Raw genomic sequence first — 21,744 nt, 5'->3', positions numbered from 1 at the left:
AACCTTCTTCTGAACATTCTTCTGAACCATCTTTCCATCTGTCTGACATCCCTTGTTGCCCCCATACACTAGATGCCCAATCACACTGACTCTTCCTCAGGTTCAGGTTCATGTTCCCGTGTCTTTTGTATCACCCATTTCCTGTACCTGGAGTGACATTTCTCATCTTCTCCAGTTGTCAAATTTCCCTTATCCTTCCAGTCTCAGTTCAAATATTATCCACTGTGAATGCCTTTTCCAATTCCCCAAGGGAAAATTAATTGCTTTATCTTCTATGTTCCTCCTGGCATTATGTCTTTTTAGATGTTTAGATATATCTATATATGTAGATTCACATGAACAATATACATGTTTTAAAGTATATTTTTAAGTCTCTTTACTACTCCATTCTCTATTCATTCAGTTCACCTTCCACTAATAAGTAACCACTGCTACTTTCTTGTTTAACTTTCCAGCAATTTGTTTATATATCATATACAAGCATATATAAGTAAGTTTTTCCAACTTTCTTGAGGAAGGGAAAAATGGTAGTATATTATACACACAGTCTATTACTTTCTTCTTCATTTAAGTATATACCCTAGAGATCCTTCTCCATTAGTACTTAAAATGCTTCTTTAGTCCCTTTTACAGCTGCATTGTATTCTTCCCCTCTCCAGTTTTATTGAGATATAACTGGCATACATCACTAAGTTTAAGATACACAATATAATGGCTTGGCTTACACATATTGTGATATTACCATATTATATTACCATAATAAGTTTAGTTATCATCCCTCATCTCATATAGATTCAAGTGAAGGAAAGAAAGAAAAAATGTTTTTCCTTGTAATGAGAACTCTTAGGATCTATTCACTTACTTTTACACATTATCATACAGTGTTAGTGATAGTTACACGCCTCAAAGTTTCCCTGAGATCCCTCCCTCCAACCCTTCCCTATAACTCTTCCAATTTCACCCCAACCACGGGCAACCACTGTTCTGCTTTCTCTCAGTATAATCTGCATGTTCTAAATTTTATCTTAAGTGGAATTATAAATCTTTTTTGGTCTGGTTTCTTTCACTAGGAAGAATTATTTTGAAATCAATCTATATCGCTTTGTGGATCAATAGTTCATTCCTTTTTATTGCTGAGTAGTATTGCACTGAATGGACATACCACAATTTGTCTTTTCACCTATTGATGGTCAGTTGGGTGGTTTCCAGTGTTTGGCTACAAAACTACTATGAGTATACAAGTTGCTGTGTAGACATATGCTTACCTTCATGTGTTTATTTTTCTGACTATATATCTCCCTTGGAGAAACGTCTATTCAAATGTTTTGCCCATTTTTTTTTTTTTTAAGCAGAGGGAATTTACTATAGTGACTGGTAACAGAGGAGACTGAAGAGGCTGAGAAGACTATAAGTAATGTTATCAAAAGCAGGAAGCTGTTAGAAGCCTCAGGTTGGAGGGACAATAGGAAGAACTGATATTATCAGAACCCAGGGGCCATAGTTCTATAGGTCAGAAGTTCAAGTACAGTATGACTCCATTTAGAGTCTTACAATTGCCTATTTTTTTAAATTGTGTTGTTTATCTTATTATTGAGTTTTTAAAGTTCTTTATATGTTCTAAATAACGGTCCAGTATCAGACATGGTTTTACAGATGTTTTCTTCCAGTCTGTGGCTTGATTTTTCAATTTCTTAAATGAGTCCTCTCAAGAGCAAAAGCTTTATCATTTTGATGAGGTTCAATTTGTAAATTTTCTTTTATAACTCATGCATTTTGAACCATATTGAAGAAATCTTTGCCAACCCTAGGCCATGAAAATTTCTTCCTATATTTTCTTCTAGAAGGTTTGTAGTTTTAGTTTTTACATTTAGACCTATGATCCATTTCAAGATAATTTTTATATGGTTTGAGGTAAGAGTCAAGGTTCATTATTTTGAGGACACATGTCTATCCAAATGTTTTGGTATCATTTGTTGAAAAGATTCTTTCTTCCATTGAAATGTATTGGTCCTTTTGTTGAAAAACAATTGACTACATACATATGAGTCTATTTCTGGACTCATTCTATTCCATGGCTCTATTTATCCCTTTTTAAACCAATACCAGATTGTATTTATTTCTACAGATTTATAATAAGTATTGAAATAAGGTGAAGTCAGTCCATCAACTTTGTTTTTTTCCAAAATGATTTTGACTATTATAAATCCTTTGCATTCTATATGAATTTTGTAGTAAGTTTTGCAATTTCTACCTAAAATAAAGCTGACTTGAATTCTGATCAAGGTATAGACCTATCAGAGAGAACTGACATAGTGACATATTACCAATACTGAGTCTTCAAACTCATGAACATAGATTATCTCTCTGTTTATTTGCTTTATTTTTTAGCAATATTTTGCTTTTCAGTATAGGTCTTGCCCATCTTTTGTCAAATTTATCCCGAAGTATTTCACATATTCTAATGCTATTGAAAGTGGTATTATTTTTTTATTTCAATTGCAATTGTTTGCTGCTAGTATGCTAAATTAAAATATTTATTTTTTATATACTGATTTTTGTACCCTGTAACCTTGCTAAGCTCGTTTCACTAATTCCAGTAACTTTTTAATAGATTCCACCCTATTTTCTACATAGACTACCACATCTAAAAAGAAAAACTGTTTTACCTCTTCCTTTGCAATCAGAATGCTTTTATTTCTTTTTATGTCTTTCTTGTACTTCTAGAACCTCCTGAGCAATGCTGAATTGGAACGGTGAGAGCAAACCTTCTTGTCTAATTCCTCATCTTAGGGGGAGAGATTTCAGTCTTTCACTAGTAAGTACGATTTTTGCTGTAAGGTTTTTCTAGATGCCCTTTATCACTGGAGGGAGTTTTTCTCTGTTCCTAATTTGCTTAGAGTTTTTATCAGAAATGGATGCTGTTGCTTCTTTTTTGTCATTCATATCTTAATGAATTTTTTTCCTTTTTGCTTATGATATTTATGTGTTACACATTTACATGATGTCTTACCCATATTTTACTGGAATTTTTCCCTTTTTTTTTTGAAATGATACCTTATTTAGCTGCTATACTAGCTTGTTCCTTAAACACATCACTATAAAAGTTAGGTTTTCCAGAAATAGCTCTTTGCCAGAATTTTCTATAGGAAGGATAGGTGGAGGATAAGAGTCTAGGCAAGTTTTTTTTTTTAATCCACAAGCAAAACCTCTTTCCTTCTCATCTTTACCCAAAAAAAACCCCACTGCTTCTGCAAATATGGCTCTTTTCAATACTTTCATGTGCATTCCACACCTTCTACTTCTGTGAAGCAAAGCAGGTCCAATAAGGTTTCTGTTGCTGTCCAGCTTCTGTACATAAAGGCTATAGCTTTTCCACCTCCAGATGAACCCTTCTTCAGTAAACGTATTTGTGTTGATTCTTCACAGGTGCTATTGCTGGGCTCTTTCTTTCATTTCTCTTCCTTTCCACCTGTGGGGTTCCTGCATTATCTTGACTACTTTGGACAGCCCTGCAGTATTTTGGTATATGTTTCTTAGCTTGACTGAAACTGGAGTTTCCATTTTTGTTTCCTGTTTTCCTTGTTATTCTTAAAAGACCCCCTGAAAAAGAACAGGAAGATGCTACATCTACATAGCCATATTTATAGCAGAAGTCTCCTACGTCGTTTTTACCTACATTTATCATGGTATGTACCTCACTGTCTTATAGTTAAGATGAGTTTCTCTCAATAGACTGTGAAATCTCAAATCATTTTTTATCTGCAGTAACTATCCCAAAGTTTAGCATTTTATAGGTACTCAATTAAATGTTGATGATTGACAGGATAAACAGATTCTCTCAGAGCCTACTGCTCATTTCTTCCACTGTTAAAAACTATCCCAAGTCTACTCTGTACTAATAATGTGACTACTTCTCTAAAACCTGTCAGATGTCATCACATCTTTGAGATGCTTTATATTAAACACAAGTGTCCTGTTTCTGTGCAGCAAAATAGAATGAATCTAGTGACAATGTATGATCCACTTAAATCAACTGGGTTTGCATCATTTTTGGTGCTAGCTTAATGGTAATTACTTTTTGCTGTAAAGTTTTATTGTAATGAGTTTTGACCTGAACTATTAATCATGTCACTAGAGTTGTGAGTAAATAAACATATCTTTTAATTCCATAAATTTTCCTCTTCTTATATTCATTTCAGAGTTTTGTTTCTACAAAAGAACTTCAGACATCATAGAAAAACATGGCAAAAGTGTTTCAGCTACATTTTCAATAGAAAAACATCAATAATGATGGTACATCTTTGATTGCATTTTTTGTAAAACAGAAATTCATGTAACAAAGCTAATCCATTTCAAATTCTGTCTCAGTTACTTAATGGGTAGTTGTTTACTAGAGAGAGAATTCTTTTTATCACCACCATCACCTTTTCAGATTTCAAAGAATTGTCATCACCCTAGAAAGCTTGCTAATATCAGTATTTATATTTATATGACACTCACAAACTCTCCCAGCAAGACTGTTACATTTCTTCACATGTTTGGATAGTCCTGAAAATCAGACTCAATCAGCAAAGCTGTATAAGATGAAGTATCTCTGGCAGCAGGAAAACTGAAGGATCCTTATCCCAGGAATAAAGAAGAGAATGTCAGAGGTGCATAAGAATCACTGGGGAGCTAGGCACAAATGCAGATTCCAAGGCTTCCATCCCAGAGATTCTTGTTCAGTCTGCTGTAGATCTCAGAAATCTGCATTTTTACAAACATGAGATGTTCTTACACAGACAGTCCTATCACCATAGACATACAGTACAAAAAGACAGGGGAGTCTCCTTTCTAATTTTGCATCCATGCTTTGTGGCACGGTAGAGAAAATATTTTCATGTTTCTGCACCATTAAGGCTTTCTGATCAAATTTTGCCAAAACTTGAGACTTAGCCTAGAAGAACAAATCTTGAATTTATGACTAATTATTAGAGAGCTTCTGAAGAGATTTACTTCCCTGGAGGTATGTGTTTACATTTTAAGGAAGGAGATCTAGGACCATGGGGATATTGCCTGGGTTGTAAAGCTGGAGAAGCTAATCTTATCTTACTCCCAAGAGATTTATTTCTATTCCAAAGAGCAGGAGTAAGAACCCAGGATACTTCTCAAATAGCAAACAAGTATGTGTATCTGTTGGGTGGTGGGGTGGGATTAGGGAGATGGCTGTCTCTCTCCTATTTAAACTTCCAGATTCATTTTTTTCAGAGTTCCTTGCCATAGTACAAACTCCAGTATATGAAGGGTAGCATAAGCTCTGCCTCATCTGTTGCCCCAGGGGTACAAATGAGGGCAAAAGGGAATCAGCACAATTATTTTCTATAATTAAATAATGATCTGCTCTGCTCCAGAAACCTCATGTTTGCGTTCAGAATAAAATTAATATATATGGATACTTAAAACTTAACAGTCTGTAAATGAAAATGGGCAACTAATACTCACAGGCTCTAAAACTGGATGGGTCTTTGCAAATACCCAGTTTAATCCTCTTTTTACTGTACTAGAGGAGTGCTAGGATCAAGAACTAGCGACACCTGACAGGCCTGAGGTTACTCGGCTCATAAACAGAGCCAAGACCTGAAGTTAGGCATCCTGATACCAGGCCGGTGCACTGTCCACCACACCCCACCTTCTGTAAGGAGCCCGTAAGCATCCTTACCTCTGTTGTGCTGTCTAAAACAATCACTGCCCTCCACATCTAAACAGAGCTCTTTCAAAAGCAAAAAATCTGACTACCATTAGCTGTTAATTTCTCAGTTTCTCCCACATTGAAGGGCTATCAATCCAAAATGCAAGCAGGAGATCAAAGTAGTTCAAATACCTTTGAACTAAGAATCAGTCTCATATTCTGGATCTAGCTTTATTCCTACCGTGTTTCTGCGGCCTCAGTCAGACAGGCAATATAGTTTGGTGACAGAGTGAGGGGTCTGGAGCCTGTGTTGGCTGGAATCACAGTTCTGCAGATTCCTAACTCCTTCCTTGGCAATTTACTTCTCTGTGCTCAGCTTCCTCATCTCTAAAACAGGACTCATAGCAATCACGGGAAGGTCATGAGGATTAAACAAGTCAGTACGTTCAAGGCATCTCTAAGGATGGCGCATTCTAACTGCTATTATCATTTAATCCTTCCATTCATCCTTCTCATTTAAGTTCCCCCATGTATGTAATATGTACAGTTACAGTAATCATTCAGGGTAGTTCTAGAATTCACCAAAATATATATAACTATGGAAATCTTGGGGAAGAAATTGGAGAGGAAAAAGCAATTGGACATATGAAAAATATGCAACTGTCACTTACTATGAAAAAGTCTCTGGTGATCAAATGGTGTATTCAGAACTAAGCAGCAAATCCTGAAGCAAATGAAGTATGAGCTTCAGGCTCCACCCTTACACAGGCCCCCTTCATGGTCCTGTCCCTGACTTCATAGTTATAATTTTGCATTTTCTTTTTTGAAGGAGATCCCCCAAAATGTATAAACCTCAGACTTTAAAGCACTAGATCTGCCATTGTTCAGAAGTATTATAAGTAATACTTAGCTATTTTCAAATGCTAGGTGCTATTCCTAGTGGTCTTGGCTAGAAGACCTTCCTTGAGGATTCTCGGAAGAGAGGAAGGATGACTCTTTTGCAAAGCAAAAGACAAGGACAAACACTGGTTATTTCTCTAGGACTGGATTAGACCCCACACCCTTTGTTAGAGGCTGAGCCTGGCCAGGCAAGACTGATGGAAGGAGTGGGAGGGTTAAACCACATATCGGTAAAGGACAAGGTGGACAATGTAACTTAAATGAGATTAAGTTTAAATTCTGCTCAAGCCTACAGGAGTTAGGACAGGAGAAGGCACCAGATTCAAACCAAGAATATGATCAGGAGACAGGTTAACTCGAGGGGCATGAGCTATGGGGTTTGAGTTAAAAATTAGAAAAATCATGAAGTACAATTCTTTAAACTGAATTCAAAATGTAAAGGTGGGTCCTGAGTAAGAAGTGAGATTAGATCTAACAGGATGAGGAACAGGAATCAGGCTCGGGGGAGGACGTAGCAGTGCTGGCGCTCTGGGGTACACGCTCAGAGGCACAGAGTTCCCCTTTAGAGGGAACCCAGGAGGAGCCTGCCCTGGAAGGAGGCCAAACACCTGTCCCTGACTCCGAGCAGAGTCAGGAAATAGACCCTGAGGTGCATCCAGGGTGCGAGGCGACCTCTGATTGTTCCTGAGTAGCATGCACGCTGGTCGAAAACTGGCTGTATGTACAGTTCAGGTGCTTAAGGAATGATTGCAGGGCAGAGATCAAATAGGTACATTTGCAGCAAAACCCAAATTAGTCTTCTCTCCAGTGAAAGCCATTTCAGATAACACACCTGAACCTCCACTTCTCTCTCCATCTCTGCAGATGTGAACAGGAAGGACTGACTGACATGCAGAGAGGGATGTAATGTGGCAAGACCACTTGCCACCGTCAAAGCTACTTCTGTCCTTCTTGGAGGAAGGATGAGTTCCCTCTGGATTTGAATTCCTATTGGCCTTCCTAATATTTGGTCACTTCTGTAAAACCAGGAACAGACAACAATGGATGATATTTCCTGGTCTCAACCTCCAGGGCAAAAGAGGGTGACTTACAAAGCCAGGAGCAGGAACTATCCTAGTCTCCCCACACCACACTGTGCCCTGAAGCCACGCTGTTCTGATGCCTCGTAACTGCTGGTACTATCCTGGTTTGTTTAGTAAACTACAGCGGCATTCTGTCAGGCAGTGTGGCATCAGCTCCTCAAGAAATGATGAAGAAGATAACCTGGAGGACCACTTTTTCACACCATATGCAAAAATAAACTCAAAATAGATTAAAGACTTAAATGTAACCATAAAACTGCAAGAAGAAAACATGCAATATGTTCTTTGACATCAATCCTAGCAAATTTTTTTCTGGACATTTCTCCTCAGACAAGGGCAACAAAAGCAAAAATAAACAAATGGGACTACATCAAATGAAAAGTTTTGTACAGCTAAGGAAACCATCAACAAAAGGAAAAGGCAATTTACTGAATGGAAGAAGGTATTTGTAAATGATATTATCTGATAAGGGGTTAATATTCAAAATATATAAAGGACTCATACAACTCTATATCAAAAAACAAACAACCTGATTAAAAAATGGGCAAGGGACCTGAATAGACATTTTCCCAAAGACACACAGATGGCCAACTGACACACGAAAAGATTCTTGATATGACTAATCATTAGGGAAATGACAATCAAAACTAGAAAGAGATACCACCTCACACCTGTTAGAATGGCTATTCTCAAAAAGATAAACAAACAAACAAACAGCAACAAAAAAAACAAGTATTTGTGAGGATGTGGAGTAAATGGAAACCTGGCACACTGTTGGTAAAAATGTAAACTGGTGCAGCCACTATGGAAAACACTATGGACATTCTTCAAAAAACTAAAAACAGAACTATTACATGATCCAGCAATTCTACTTTGGGATATTTATATGAAGAAAACAAACATACTAATTTAAAAAAGTATATTACCCCTATGTTCACTGCAGTACTATTTACAAAATCAAATATATGGAAACAACCTAAATGTCCGTGAATAGATGAACAAATAAAGAAAATGTGGCACACACACACACACACACACACACACACACAAAATGGAATATTACTTAGCCATAAAAGAGAAGGAAGTCTTACCATTTGTGACAACGCGGATGGACCTAGAGGGTATTAAGCTAAGTAAAATAAGTCAAAGACAAAGACAAATAACATATGATCTCACTTATATGTGGAATCTAAAAAACAAAACAAACAAACAAAGCAAAACAGAGATTCATAGACAAAGAGAACAAACTGGTGGCTGCCAGAGGGGAAGGGGGCAAGGACGTGGGCCAAATAGGTGGAAGGGATTAAGAGGTACAAACCTCTAGTTATAAAATAAGTTAAGTCCGGAGGATGTTAATGTACAGCATTAGAGGATGTAATACACAGTCAATAATATTGTAATAACTCTGTACGGTGGCAGATGGTAGCTAGACTTACCATGGTGATCATTTTGTAAATATAAAAATATTGAATCACTATGTTGTACACCTGAAACTAATATAATACTGTATCAATTATAATTCAATAAGAAAAAAAGAATTTGGACAAGTAAACCAAGCTAAGAAGTTGAACAGCTACTGTTCAACAGGTACTGTGCCCAACATGGAGCCAGATGTGGTGGTGGGAGATAAATGAGAAAATGAACATGATACCTGCCCTCAACGAGTTTTCATGAGCAGTAACAACTCATTTGCTATGCTGTGAACACGGGGCCCACAGGTGTGAGTATATTATGCATTATTCCTTTTGGAACAGCAACGCATCACCATAGAGAAATGAGATTTTTGTAGCAAGAGTAATAAAGCAAAACATTTCAGTTACACTGAGTACAACAGCCCCTTGTTAGAAAGGGTCTTTAGGTGTCATAAATTTCAGATTATGGCAGTTTACATAAGGAGGCTGAAAAGTACTCTTGATGAATAAATATATTTTCTAAGGAAACTGTCTCCGTAGTTATATAAATCTGAAATCTCAGCATCCTACACAATAATGACACATTAAAAAGATTAAATTCTAAATGGGAAAATGTGTTCACATTCTTCATTACAAAGCTGTACTCAGATATGCCATTTCAATTTGAAAAACACAGCTAAAAGTTCGACGAGTCCCTTTTGCTCTACATTTACTGCTAAAACAACCAAGGTGGGAATTGTCAGACGACACTGCTTCATTTTTTTGTGTCCACATGAGCACCACAAAAGAACAGAATGCTACTGCTGGAGTTTCTTTTCAACAGGCATGGCATTTATAAAGGCTATTCGTTTGATGCAAAGACTACGAACATGACAAATAAAATCCAAATACAGTCCCTGTATTCCCATTCAAACACAACACTTCATCCTGACCAAGCGTAAGAACGTTTTGGTCTCCAATAATATCTGAAGAAGGTTTTGAGTCTAACCTACATAGTGTCAACCATTCCAATGCAAAATATTTATTATTTTTGGACCTATTTGTGAAGAATTTTGCATAAATCAATGTGTTCCTTCAATCTTTCACTTCTTGCTCACTAAAAACCTATTACATAAAAGGTCCAGGCCTAGGTGTTGTTGGGAATGCACAGATGAATAAAAATGATCCCTTTCAAAAATCTTACAGTTGAATATAGGGACAGATTAGGTACACAACTAACTATAATGCCAGATAGAAAGTGAAACATGCTCTTAAGACAGACACACATCAAGGGCAAAGGGAACTAGAAGGAAGGAGATATTTTCACGGGAAGGGAAATGAGAGAAGACTTCATACAGCAATGACATTATTTTTGGATCTTGAAGGGCTAGGAAAGGGGCAGATGTTGTTTCAGACAAAATGGCAGGAATAAGGGCACCCAGAGCAGCCTAGAAGGAAGACAGGGCAGCTCAGTGGGAGAATCCCACAGAAGGGAAGACATTGATACCAAAGAAGGACTAGTGTCAGATTAGAGAGAGCCTGGACAGTGGGATGAGAAATTAACATTAATCAGGGAAGATTAACCCAGAAAGACCTAAAGATACATAAGCAATACAGCACATATGCACAAACATACTGATTATATAAATACACTACCCATTAATTTATGTACAAATGGGTAAATGTAGAGTAGACTTCATTCAGGGAATCAAGCCATACACACACACACGTTCATCATCTGCCTTATAATGATTTGAAGGCATTAAGTGGATTTAAAGTGGCACCAAAAAATCCTGAATGAAATGCACCTAAAACTGTAATATATTCCATGTGAATGACAATAGAAGACAGATGAGACTAAGTTGTGAGTTAAAACTGAGAACTGGGTGAGACAGGACTGGAGAGAGTCCTCAAATGCAGAGGAATTGATTTTGTAACTCTACGGTTTTAAAATTCTTGTCTAGGTTTACTGAAAAACAGAGTAACAATAATCCAGATGATATGCCATTAGTAGCTAAACAATCAAGGGTGACAATGAAAATGAAGATGCTTCATCGCTTCGCCAGCAGGTGGCACTTGCCACTTGGTATAGAAAACAGCAGGTAATGAGGAAGGAGGGAAAACATGGAGCTGGGAATACTCATTCATCTACTCGGAAAGGAGACAGCAGAACGCCGGTCAGAAGCACAATTTGTAAAGAGGCTCTTGGCTTGTTGATACAGTTTATCAATTGCATCTTGGACTTGAGCCCTTCTATTAGGTTTACTGAACTTACACATTTCCCTTAACAAATAGGATTTGCATTATATCAGATTCTTGCCTTTGTAAATGTTCTTATATCCTTTTTGTATTTATTGTATGAGACTGTGAGCAGAACAGCGCTGGATTAGGCAAAAAAAAGACACAAAGTCCAACTTCACCATTTAAAGATGTGTGGATTGATTCAAGTTATTTTAATTCTCTGAAATTCACTTCCCTCTGTTGCTATAACTGACGGAACTACTATAATGTTATGGGGCTTAAATACAATACTATCTGTGGAAGTGATAGCTTTGGACCTAGTTATTTCATTCTCTCCCAGAGAATAAGATCTAATCATTGGGACACTTCGTTTACCAGAACAGTTTTCAGACTCACTGTTAGTTTTCTCTATTTGAAGATTTCTAGGGCATCCTGCAGATGGTGCCCCTAGAATTTAGACTTTGTCACTCTCCATACCAGTAGGGTGTATGAGGGGTGGAGAAGAGTCTGTAGCTACTGATTTCTGGTACTACTACAATAATATTACCTTTCCTACCATGATTCTATCCCTCCTGGTTGTCGGTGACACAGAACCAAAGAATCTAAGATCCAGAAAGATCTCTGATTTATCAAGCCAATTCTTCATTTTCCAGATCAGGATAACTTCTGCCATTAAAGGTAAAATGCAAGAGAGTAAGAAATGGGATGTGCAGACTCAGGTCATTTTTACATTTGTTCCCCAGGCTTAATCAGTGGGTAAGTGAGCACTGGTTGTAGTGGGAGGCAGGAAGAGAGAACAGGAGGTGAGCAAACCATAATTACATGGCATACATCTTCTTATTTCCTGATAATGAGAGAATGGGCACCACCGATGACACAGTGGAACCATGGTCATATTCTAGCCATTATTTGATTTTCCAGTGGTGTCTACCCTACACCTGATCATGTCTGCACCAAACCTCAGTGGCACCAATGCCATGTTTTTCTGATTTTCCCACCCTTGCCTGTGTCACAGCCTAACAGCACTTCTTCTAAAAGGCAGCCAGGAAGAAAGTAAATTCTCACTGAGCACTGGATGGTTTTGAGTATTTTTTTTCTCACAGCAGGTAGCTGTCACCAACATAGTTCTTTTTAATATTTTATGAATTATTTCTGTGAAAAAGGGATTGCAGTCACCTTTCAGAGGTCTTCTATTCAGTAATTACCATATTTCATAATGAGTTACACAGTGTTTAAAAGACAGACCTGTCACACAAATGCTGAGTTTGTTTTTAAAAATACATAAGTTTAGCATGTGCCTTAAAAAAATGTTCCCATGAAGAAGCAAACTCAGGCTTATCTCCAAGTCTTCACTTATAATGTTCTTCTCACCCGGAACACCCTGTCCTTCCCTCTCTTTATCTTAAACAGACTTCAAGATACAAGCTGAGCGCCGCTTCCTCTACAAAACTTTGTTTGAATGAAGCTTCCCTCACTATCTCCTTGTAATAAACTTCTAGTTTCAGCTATAGATCAGACAAGTATTGAACTAGTATTATCTTACAGTGGTTGCTAATTTTAAATGCTATTAGATTCAGTCCACAAAGGAGGGCATGTTTTATTTACTGGTTCAACAACTATCTACTGAGTACTTACTATATGCCAGGCAGTGTATTAGGTAATAGAGACTCATGAGGAATAAAACCAAGACTATCCTTGCATTCAGGGGGCCTACATTCTGGTATCAGAATTACTCTGTATTCCCCACCATATCTAACACTGGACAGACCCAAAGGCAAGTATCTGCTCAAAGACCACTTCAAAGTTAACTGGTTGCCCATGGCTGGGTGAACCCTAACCAAACTTCTCCTTGACTGCCAGGGCCAGTTAAGGGTACTGCGTACCTGCAATGTGTTAAAGATGTGAGAATTATTTTCACAAAAAGGAGGAGGGGAGGATGGTGAGGAATCTTATGCCCTTTGAACTGATGGGAGTAGGTTTCTATTTAAGCACTGCTAAACTTTGTCGTTTATATCTGAAATAGACTGAATCTAAAAACCTGGAGCAAATTTTTACAAAAAAATCAACTACCAAGAAAGAAAGAATAAGATGGCCCAAATCTGTTACTCTATCAGCCTCCATCAAAATGTCTACCTCTAAGATGAATAAAACATCTGATACTAAACAAACAACAAGGTAATTAAGATATCATGACTGGCACCATCACTATCCAAGGGTCAGCTCTGACCTCGATAGTAAAAAAAAAATATCCAGAGACTGCAATAAAGGTAAAATCAATTCAGGATGTGCTGAATGCCTTCACAAAGCTACAAGGAGTGGTAAACAAAGTATGAGACAAAACAAATTAAGATATTGCACACTGAAAAGATCTGACTGCACCTAATTGTTTATTAAAATAACCACAGGTGCTGATATCTCTACTTCCGAGTGTTATTAAACCTGCAACTAGAAGCTCTAAGAATTGTGAAAAGTTGAGCCACTTTTAGGGGTTGAAGAATGCTTAGGAGAGTATGTTTCAAATGACTTTCAGAATCTTTCCCAAAAGACCCTGAGACTCCAGGCTAAAAGGGGAGGTCAGGCTTTTCTGGTTGTGATCCCAGGTGGTGGCTGGACTCACACAGCAGATCCCTCGTGAAGTGGGAGGGGGACGAAGACGAAGCTGAGGTAGAAAAGAAAGTTTATCTTCTAAGAACTCAAGAATACAGTTCATAATCAGCTGTTAAGCTTGGGTGTCTTAACTCCCACTCAGAGAGGGAATTTTCTATTCAGATGAGCATTTTCTTTCCTGACAGCTTCACAGGAGTCAAGACATTTGGGCATATGGTGCTGACCTCCTCAGCTTCTATTTGAGGAACCTGACAGGCTACACAATTTAAAAATGCTGAATTGGGGTGCTAAATCTATGAAAAGAGATGTAATTACTTTATTAGTTAGGAGATTAAAACAGTAATTCTGCATGCCACTTTTTCTTTCACTTGCAATTGTCATGGTTACCTACATTTACTGATAGTAATGTTTTATTTATTGCATTTTCTTAACAATTAAATATGACTTTGAGTTCCTGTATTAATGGGCTAACATTTTTTAAAAGAACAACTCTTTACCTCGAAAATCTACCCTCAGGGAAGAAGCCTAATGAAATAAAAAGAGTCTAGTCTTTGGCGTCATACAGACCTGTATCCCAATCTTGACCATGTGACCTTCGACACTCTGGCTGACCTCCACGAGGCTGTATGCACATCCTAGAGTGGAAATATATTCCCCTGTCCCTCATACACACTGTTATGTAGATAGACTTAGGTATCATGTATAAAATACATTATTATTTGAAGATTTCTCCCCTCCTGGAGCCCTGAGGCACTTGTATCACCTCTAGAACAGTCCTTGGATCCAAAATTTAAAGAAGGTGACAAAAAAGAAAAAAGAGGCTGCACATTTTACTTAGGTAAACCACATTTAGTCAGTTTGCACCCATGAAACCAACAGCTCCAGAGTCAGGTAGATTTGGGAAAGAATTACTAACCGCTCACCTGTCGAGGCTGTTCTGCCAGTCGATTCTGATACCTTTGGACTGACTCTCGAAGTTGCTTCTCTTTCTCAGTTTTTGATGGTGGTACTGTGTTCATAGTGCCCAGAGGGATGGAAGGCAGACGCTCCATCTGACAACAACTTTTCACAGTCAGCAAGGACAAGAGACAGCGTCAGGAGGAAATATACAATTATTTTTACTGCCTGTAAAAAATTATGTACTTCTACAAAGAGTAACTCTCTGGCTTATATCCAAATCTCAAATGCCGCATTTCTCACATAGAGCATGGTACTGAGTGTTTAGGTAATACATGACTTTAAATCTCCAGGCTGCGTGGAAAAGAACTTAATGGAAAATGTGGTGGGTAGGATATATTTACAAGAATGGGAGAATATTCATTATTTACTAATGCTTCATTTATCCTTCATTATCATGAAATGAGGCCTTCTGCAAAAATGTTTTTTAGATAACCAAAGCTTACCTCATTACTGGCAAACATTTTTTTCACAGAAAAATTTGGGATAGGAATCTATATATCTAAAATATACCAAATAATTCTGCTTCTGAAACCCTCGGATCCTTTGTTTGATGACTCAGGATGACTGTGAAGACCAGCGACTACGTGGTGGGATGCAGCACTCAGCGATGCCCTGGGCAGGGGCGGTGGGGTTACTGAGCCACGTGGGGGAACCCTTCATCCAGCTGCCTGGATGAGCCTGCCTGCAGCGTCCTAACAACCTCGTCTCCCTGCTGCTGTCAGGGTGGCTGCTGCTGGTCGACACCCTTCTTCCCACTCTCACTGCTGTGATGTCTCTAATCATGAGCAGGTTAATACACGTATAACACAATCAAGTAGAACTGTGAGTAAATTGCAATAAACAAGCTGTGGATGGGGGCTTCCCTTATGGTTACAAAAAGTACTAAAGATTTTTGAGACATATGGTTGGGAAGGTTTGAGCCCTCTTTTTTTTTCTTTTCTATTCCTGGTTTCATGGCTATGTGCTGGGGAGCTGAGTTAGCCAAACTGTTGAAAAACTGAGATGTATTATTCACTTTGGTATGAAGGCTTGGCAGGGATCAGAAGTTCCACTCTCACGGACAGGACCTCGACTCAGGGTGTGTCTGAGGATGTGCGGTGGTGGGGCAGAACGCAGAGGGAGGTCAGTTCCTAGAGCCTGCCTGACACAAGGGCTTTCCCTGATTGATAGGTGCCACAAAGCAGGGAAAGTGTGTGTTATAAAATAAATGAGCGCTAAGCCAGGAAAGGGAGGAGGAGGTTGACAACAGAGAGAGGGATGTCTCCCACCGGAAACAGTGCAGGGAAAATGAAGCCTCACACGCCCACTGTATTTCTCTATTTTTCAAGGCTGCAGCATATATTTTTCTTGCCCCTACCAACAGAGAAGTGTAAGGACTACAATCAAATTCAGGTACTACTGTGAAGAAACACTTAATTCCACCTACATATGGTATTTGTTTTTATTGTTATTTTCAAAAAAAGGTGGTAGGTAAACAAAACAGGGAACACCTACCTATATATATATAACCACCTGCAGTGTTCATTTAAAGACACCTGTGGGGTGGTACCTATACAGGTTTCTATTTCATTTGTGAAAAGAACCTTTTGGCAGCATTAAGTTTTTTACTTAGGAAAGAGAAACTTCAGGTATTTTATTAAAATGCAATCCATTCAATTGTCTTCAAAGATTTTTGGAAACAATTAGATTTTAATATGCAATACAGACCATAGATATTTTTCAACATCCTTTTCAAAATTCAGACTTTTTGGTTTAGTCAAAAGATAGGCATCATTTTTACCCTGATGGTGATCCCTATTTTCAATACAGATAAATGCACAGAATGAATGTAATGGAAGTGTATTGATTGATGTCTATTTCCTGGGTACTGTGACAGAAATGCCTAGCCTCCCTCCGTGTCTAAAGTGGAAAACAGAAAGAGGCTTCAGTGGTCTGAAAAACAACGGCCCCATCTTACCCCGCCTGGGTCACCAACTCTGAATAATACCATTTGTAAAATGGTGTGTTTTGTCACCATAAAGTGTCTAGAATCAGGCTTCCTGAAATAAGGATCCCTTCAGAGGGTGGGTGGTGTGGTAAGATAGAAAAAGTGCAGGGTTTGCATCAGAGTGCTTGGCTTCACATTTCAGGTCTAACGAGGAATCCTGGACAAGTCACTGGACTTCCCTTAGCCTCACTGTTTTCTCCTCGGAGAAATGAAAGACGTTCATACTGTTATTGGAAAGATGAGATGACATAATTGCTATGTAAGAGAGAGCTATTATTATGTTTCTTGCCTAAGTTCTGGGCAGACGTTGTTCATTCAAATACTGTTCATTGGTATTAACCTAGCTGACAATTGGCAATTAACTGCTGACCATAAACTACATTTTCTGTAAACACAGACAATGCCACCTTTCACCCCATTACTCTGTCCTTCCACCATCTGCGTAATAAATAAGTATACTTCACTTCTCATGACTTTAATACAGCTATTTTATGTGATCCTGTCCAAATCCCATTGCACATTTATATCAGGGTTTTGCTATTTGGGGGCATATTCTCAAAGGATGCACAGTCCATCCAACCATGCTGAATCAGAGGACTGAGCGAGGCTCTCAGATCAACTCCTCTTCCCCTGGGAATCTTCATCTGCAGAGCTGTTTAATGATCTCCCGTAAAGGAAGTGTCAACTCACAAGTAACTGCCCTTGTAATCAGAAGTTTTTCTCTACATCTCCCATTTCTAAATCTCTTGCTATCACTTTAAGCATATTTTTTGTCATAATCTTTTCAGTGGAAATGAAATACAGATGGTCAAAATTATGTCAGTATATTTAAAGAATCAAGGACTTAAGAAATTATAAATGTAAGAAGATTTTTTGCATTTCAGGCTTTTAAGGTCCATCAGTTTTCTGTCAACATGGCAAATTTATCTTGCCTGTCGTCACAAGTGGCAGAATTTTGATGTGTAAGAGACAGAATTAATACAGCTTTGAAACTAATTTTACACTGTTCTGTGATGACATCATTTTTCAAGGAAAACAGGGCGAAAGTCTGCCTATTCAAGGACATTGGTGAGCTGAAGACAAGGGAGACGATACAGGACAGAATCCCAGTTCTGTGGGTTTGACAGTACCTAACACTGGTCTAAGTCACAGATACATGGTTAGAACTGTGGGAAGAACCTAAATTCTCATGGCTTATGAGAGGCCCCCCAGAGATCAGGGACTTAAATAGTCCCTACAAGGGGCTATGCTGGACCTAGAAAAGACACAAAAGGTACCATTACTACCCTCCATTTTATGCGATGGTAAAGATGAGTTAAAGAGAGGTGGTATCTTTTGTCCGAGGCTTCACAGCTAATGGAGCCAGGAGTCGAACCCTGGCAGGTGGCCCCAGAGTCTGAACTCTAAACGCTGTCCTACACTGCATCAAAGTTCCTAGCTCACAGTAAGTGATCAATAATATTAACTCCCCAGCCCACTTTTTTTTTTTAACAGCTGGGGGTTTGAACAAATTTTATTTACACTTCCAAGCACAGCTTATTCCACACAGAAATTTTAAAAACAAAACCAAAACAACAAAACTTCTTTTAAAGAATACTTTGGTAAAAATAATAACAATAAAAATACTACATATCACACTATCCTTTTCTTAAAAGATTGTCATATATATATGCATACATATATATATTCAATTTATTTATTTTAGAGGAGGTACAGGGGACGGAAACCAGGACCTTGTGCCTGCTAGGCACACGCTCTACCACAGAGCTACACCCTCCTCCCACATCAGACTATCCCTAATATTGGAACTGAGCTTTAACTTTGTTCCAAGTTAGGGCTGGAATCAGGTTAGGAGTCAGAAGACCTGGGCCAGTGGCTTCATGAACAGGTTTCTCATGCCCCGAGTTGGGCTTCAATTTTCACTTCTCTAAAATGAAGAAGTGAGACTAAATCAGTGTTTTAGAATCATGCTCCCTGGAGCTTTATACTCTAGCAGAAAGTAGGGAACAGAAGTGAGAAGTGGATACTTTTGGCCCCCAGATTTTCAGTCTCTAATGCAATCAGGACAGTTCTGTTTTTATCTGTTTCATATAGTTGGAATCAGAGACATTTTATTTTTGGGGGGAAAAAACAGGTTCTGAAAGCGAGAAAGGAAGATTGAAAAAAAACCCTGGGCCATGTAAAATCTAAGAACCCCTGTCACCTCTGACAGTTTTCATTACTCTCTAAATATTATTAACCTGGGGTCTCCAAGTAGAAGGGGTTTTAATAGCAGTTTCTAAATATTTTCTTCTTTTTAATTTTTTTCAATTGCTTTTCTTTTCAGGGCTGGATAAAAATAATCAAACAGGAGTTACTACCCTAATGTCTGTATTAGTAATATTGATCCACTTATCCAGGTCAAAGGACTTAGTACTCCATGGAAATGCAATGCTTGACTTAGGGGTGCCTTTCTTAAAGAGGAGTATTAACTCTCCCCTCTGCCAAGGAAAAGAATATAAATCAAAAAGGGCTTGTAATAACATTGCCATTCATCAATATTTAATCAGTCTTTTTTCCTGTTTTAGTTTGAACTTCTTCCTCCAAGAGCACAAAGCAATGAAATCAATATATGTCTTAAACAGAAAAAGCACATGATCTAACAGTTTAGTGCCTCTGGAGACACCCTCTAGGTGAAATTCCTGCACGATAAGATTGTATGTTGTGTGAAAACGAACTGGAAGGCAGAACTTTTAAACACCAGGTCGAGGTCTCCCAACAGTGGAAGCACAGAGCCGCACACCCATTGTTTATAAAAAGTTACACCCAGGTCTCTTTCAACTTGATGGAAAAGAGCACTAACGAAATGCCCTTCCAGAGATGACAGCTACTATTGCTAAAATGTATCTATAGCTGACATTTTCCAGTTTCACACATGCATATTTTAGGAATTAGAAATGGATAAAGAATTTTAGAAAACTATCAAAAATTACCTGTTTTCCTGGAGATTAGGGTTATTAGCACAAATCCAGATGTCAAAAGATTCTTTCTCCTGGTAATGAGTAGAGGAAGGCAAGACTCTCCATTTAAGGCAAAGATCTAAAATCATCAAAGCAAAATCACACACAAGAAAGATCACAATCAGAAGTGAACCTATCAGAGTAGGATGTCAGACTGCATATACCAGAAGTATGAGATATCTTTCAATCCAATGACAAGTAAATCCTCGACACTATACCACTATATTTGGTGGCACAAATAGTTTAGGATTCTATGAGCTACCCAAGGACACCATCAATAAATTGTTGTTGTTGTTGCTGTTGTCACTATTATTGCTTAATTTCTTTCCAGTTGGTTTCTGCTAGTTTCAGCCAAAAGAATCTTAAGTATTCCATCCCTCTTTATTTTTTCTTAAACTACATGAGACTTCCAGTGACTTGACTCCCCCTTTTTTTCTGACCTATTATCTAACTGCTGGCAACACCACTTTCCATCTCCAACCACACAACCACCATAACTAGGAAATCAAGCTCTCTCTACCATTTATACACTTCCTTGTTCTGTACTTTTAAAAACTGCTCTTAGCCTACTCTCCAGTCTCTATTTACTGACTACTTCGTCCATTTCTCCCTTTCAGTCCCTCTTTGCTTTTGCACCCTACCCTCTGCAGCCTATGCTTCACTTTACTCCTGAATTCCCTTCGGACACAGTGCTAATGGCTGTTAAGTAAATATTTCTCTCTGTTCATCTAAGATGGAGGCAGGGTGCACAGTAGTTAAGAATCTGAATAGCTCCATAATTACCACCTCAATGACCTAGGAAAAATTACTTCTCTCTGTTTCAGTATCATCACCTGTAAAAAGAGATTAATTTTAGTACTTACCTAAAAGGGTTACTAAGAATTAAATGAAATAACACTAATGATAAAAACCAACATTGCTCAGTATTATTGGTAATAGTTAATTTTATGTGTCAATTTGACTGGACTATGGAGTGCCTGGATATTTGGTCAAACATTATTCTGAGTATATATGTAAGGGTCTTATGGATGAGGGTAACATTTGAGTTGGTAGAATGAGTAAAGAAGATTGTTATTCCTAATGTGGGTGAGCCTCAACAAATCAGTTGAAGGCATAAATAGAGCAAAAAAAGGCTGACTCTCTTAAGAGTAAGAGGGGCTTCTTTCTGACTGTCTTGAACTGGGATATAAGCTTTTCCCCACATTCCAAAGAACTAAAACATCAACTCTTCCTATGTATCAAGCCTGTCAACATTTAGATTGAAAAGAAATCTGTAATTCTTTATAATTAATATCTATCTGTCTATCTACCTATCCATCCATCCATTCATCCATCCATATGTTCATCTATTCTACTGGTTCTGTTTCTCTGGAGAACTCTAGTACACTATCCTAAGCACTTAGTAAACTTTACATGTGTTAATTAATTGTATTTTCACTAAACTGTATAATGTAGCTACAAATACTAACCTCATTTTATAAATAAGAAAACTGAGGCTTAGATAAGTTAAGGAATTGGCCCAATTTCATACAGCTCTCAGGTACTGGAGAATGGATTCTGGCAGTACCTTGCACATATCAAAAACAGAGTGATTTTTAGCCATTCTTACTATCATTCAGTAGGTTGTTGCACATATTCATCAATTTCCTCAATTATACCTTCTAAGTATCTGTCATGGGTGTTCCTCTTAAATCTCACTGCCATGCCTTTTCTCAGACATTTACGATTTCTCACCTGGATCCTGGATTATGCCTGTAGTATCATCAGAGGTCTGACCCTAATCTTTGCTCTAGCCCTCCCTCCAAATCATCCTGCCCTGAGCTGCCAAAGCAAGCTTACTGCAAGTGACATCTAACCAGTCAGGTCCTATTTAGACCACTCCAGGCTAAAGATTGGGGTACTCCTTCAG

The 21,744-nt window shown here is 38.1% G+C and overlaps 1 protein-coding gene across 1 annotated transcript in view; it reads right to left on the bottom strand.

Moving 5' to 3' along the window:
* Positions 1 to 21,744, bottom strand: part of MORC1 (MORC family CW-type zinc finger 1) — a 144,057-nt gene that overhangs the window by 45,713 nt on the left and 76,600 nt on the right. Inside the window, 2 exon segments of the mRNA XM_072965611.1 lie at positions 14,813 to 14,951; positions 19,809 to 19,914. Of these exon segments, the coding sequence (XP_072821712.1) occupies positions 14,813 to 14,951; positions 19,809 to 19,914 (245 nt within the window).

The sequence above is a fragment of the Vicugna pacos genome, chromosome 1, assembly GCF_048564905.1.
Source record: "Vicugna pacos chromosome 1, VicPac4, whole genome shotgun sequence".
Lineage (NCBI taxonomy): Eukaryota > Metazoa > Chordata > Mammalia > Artiodactyla > Camelidae > Vicugna > Vicugna pacos.
The sequence above is the reverse complement of the archived record's forward strand: the minus strand, read 5'-3'. Positions and strand labels throughout refer to the sequence as shown.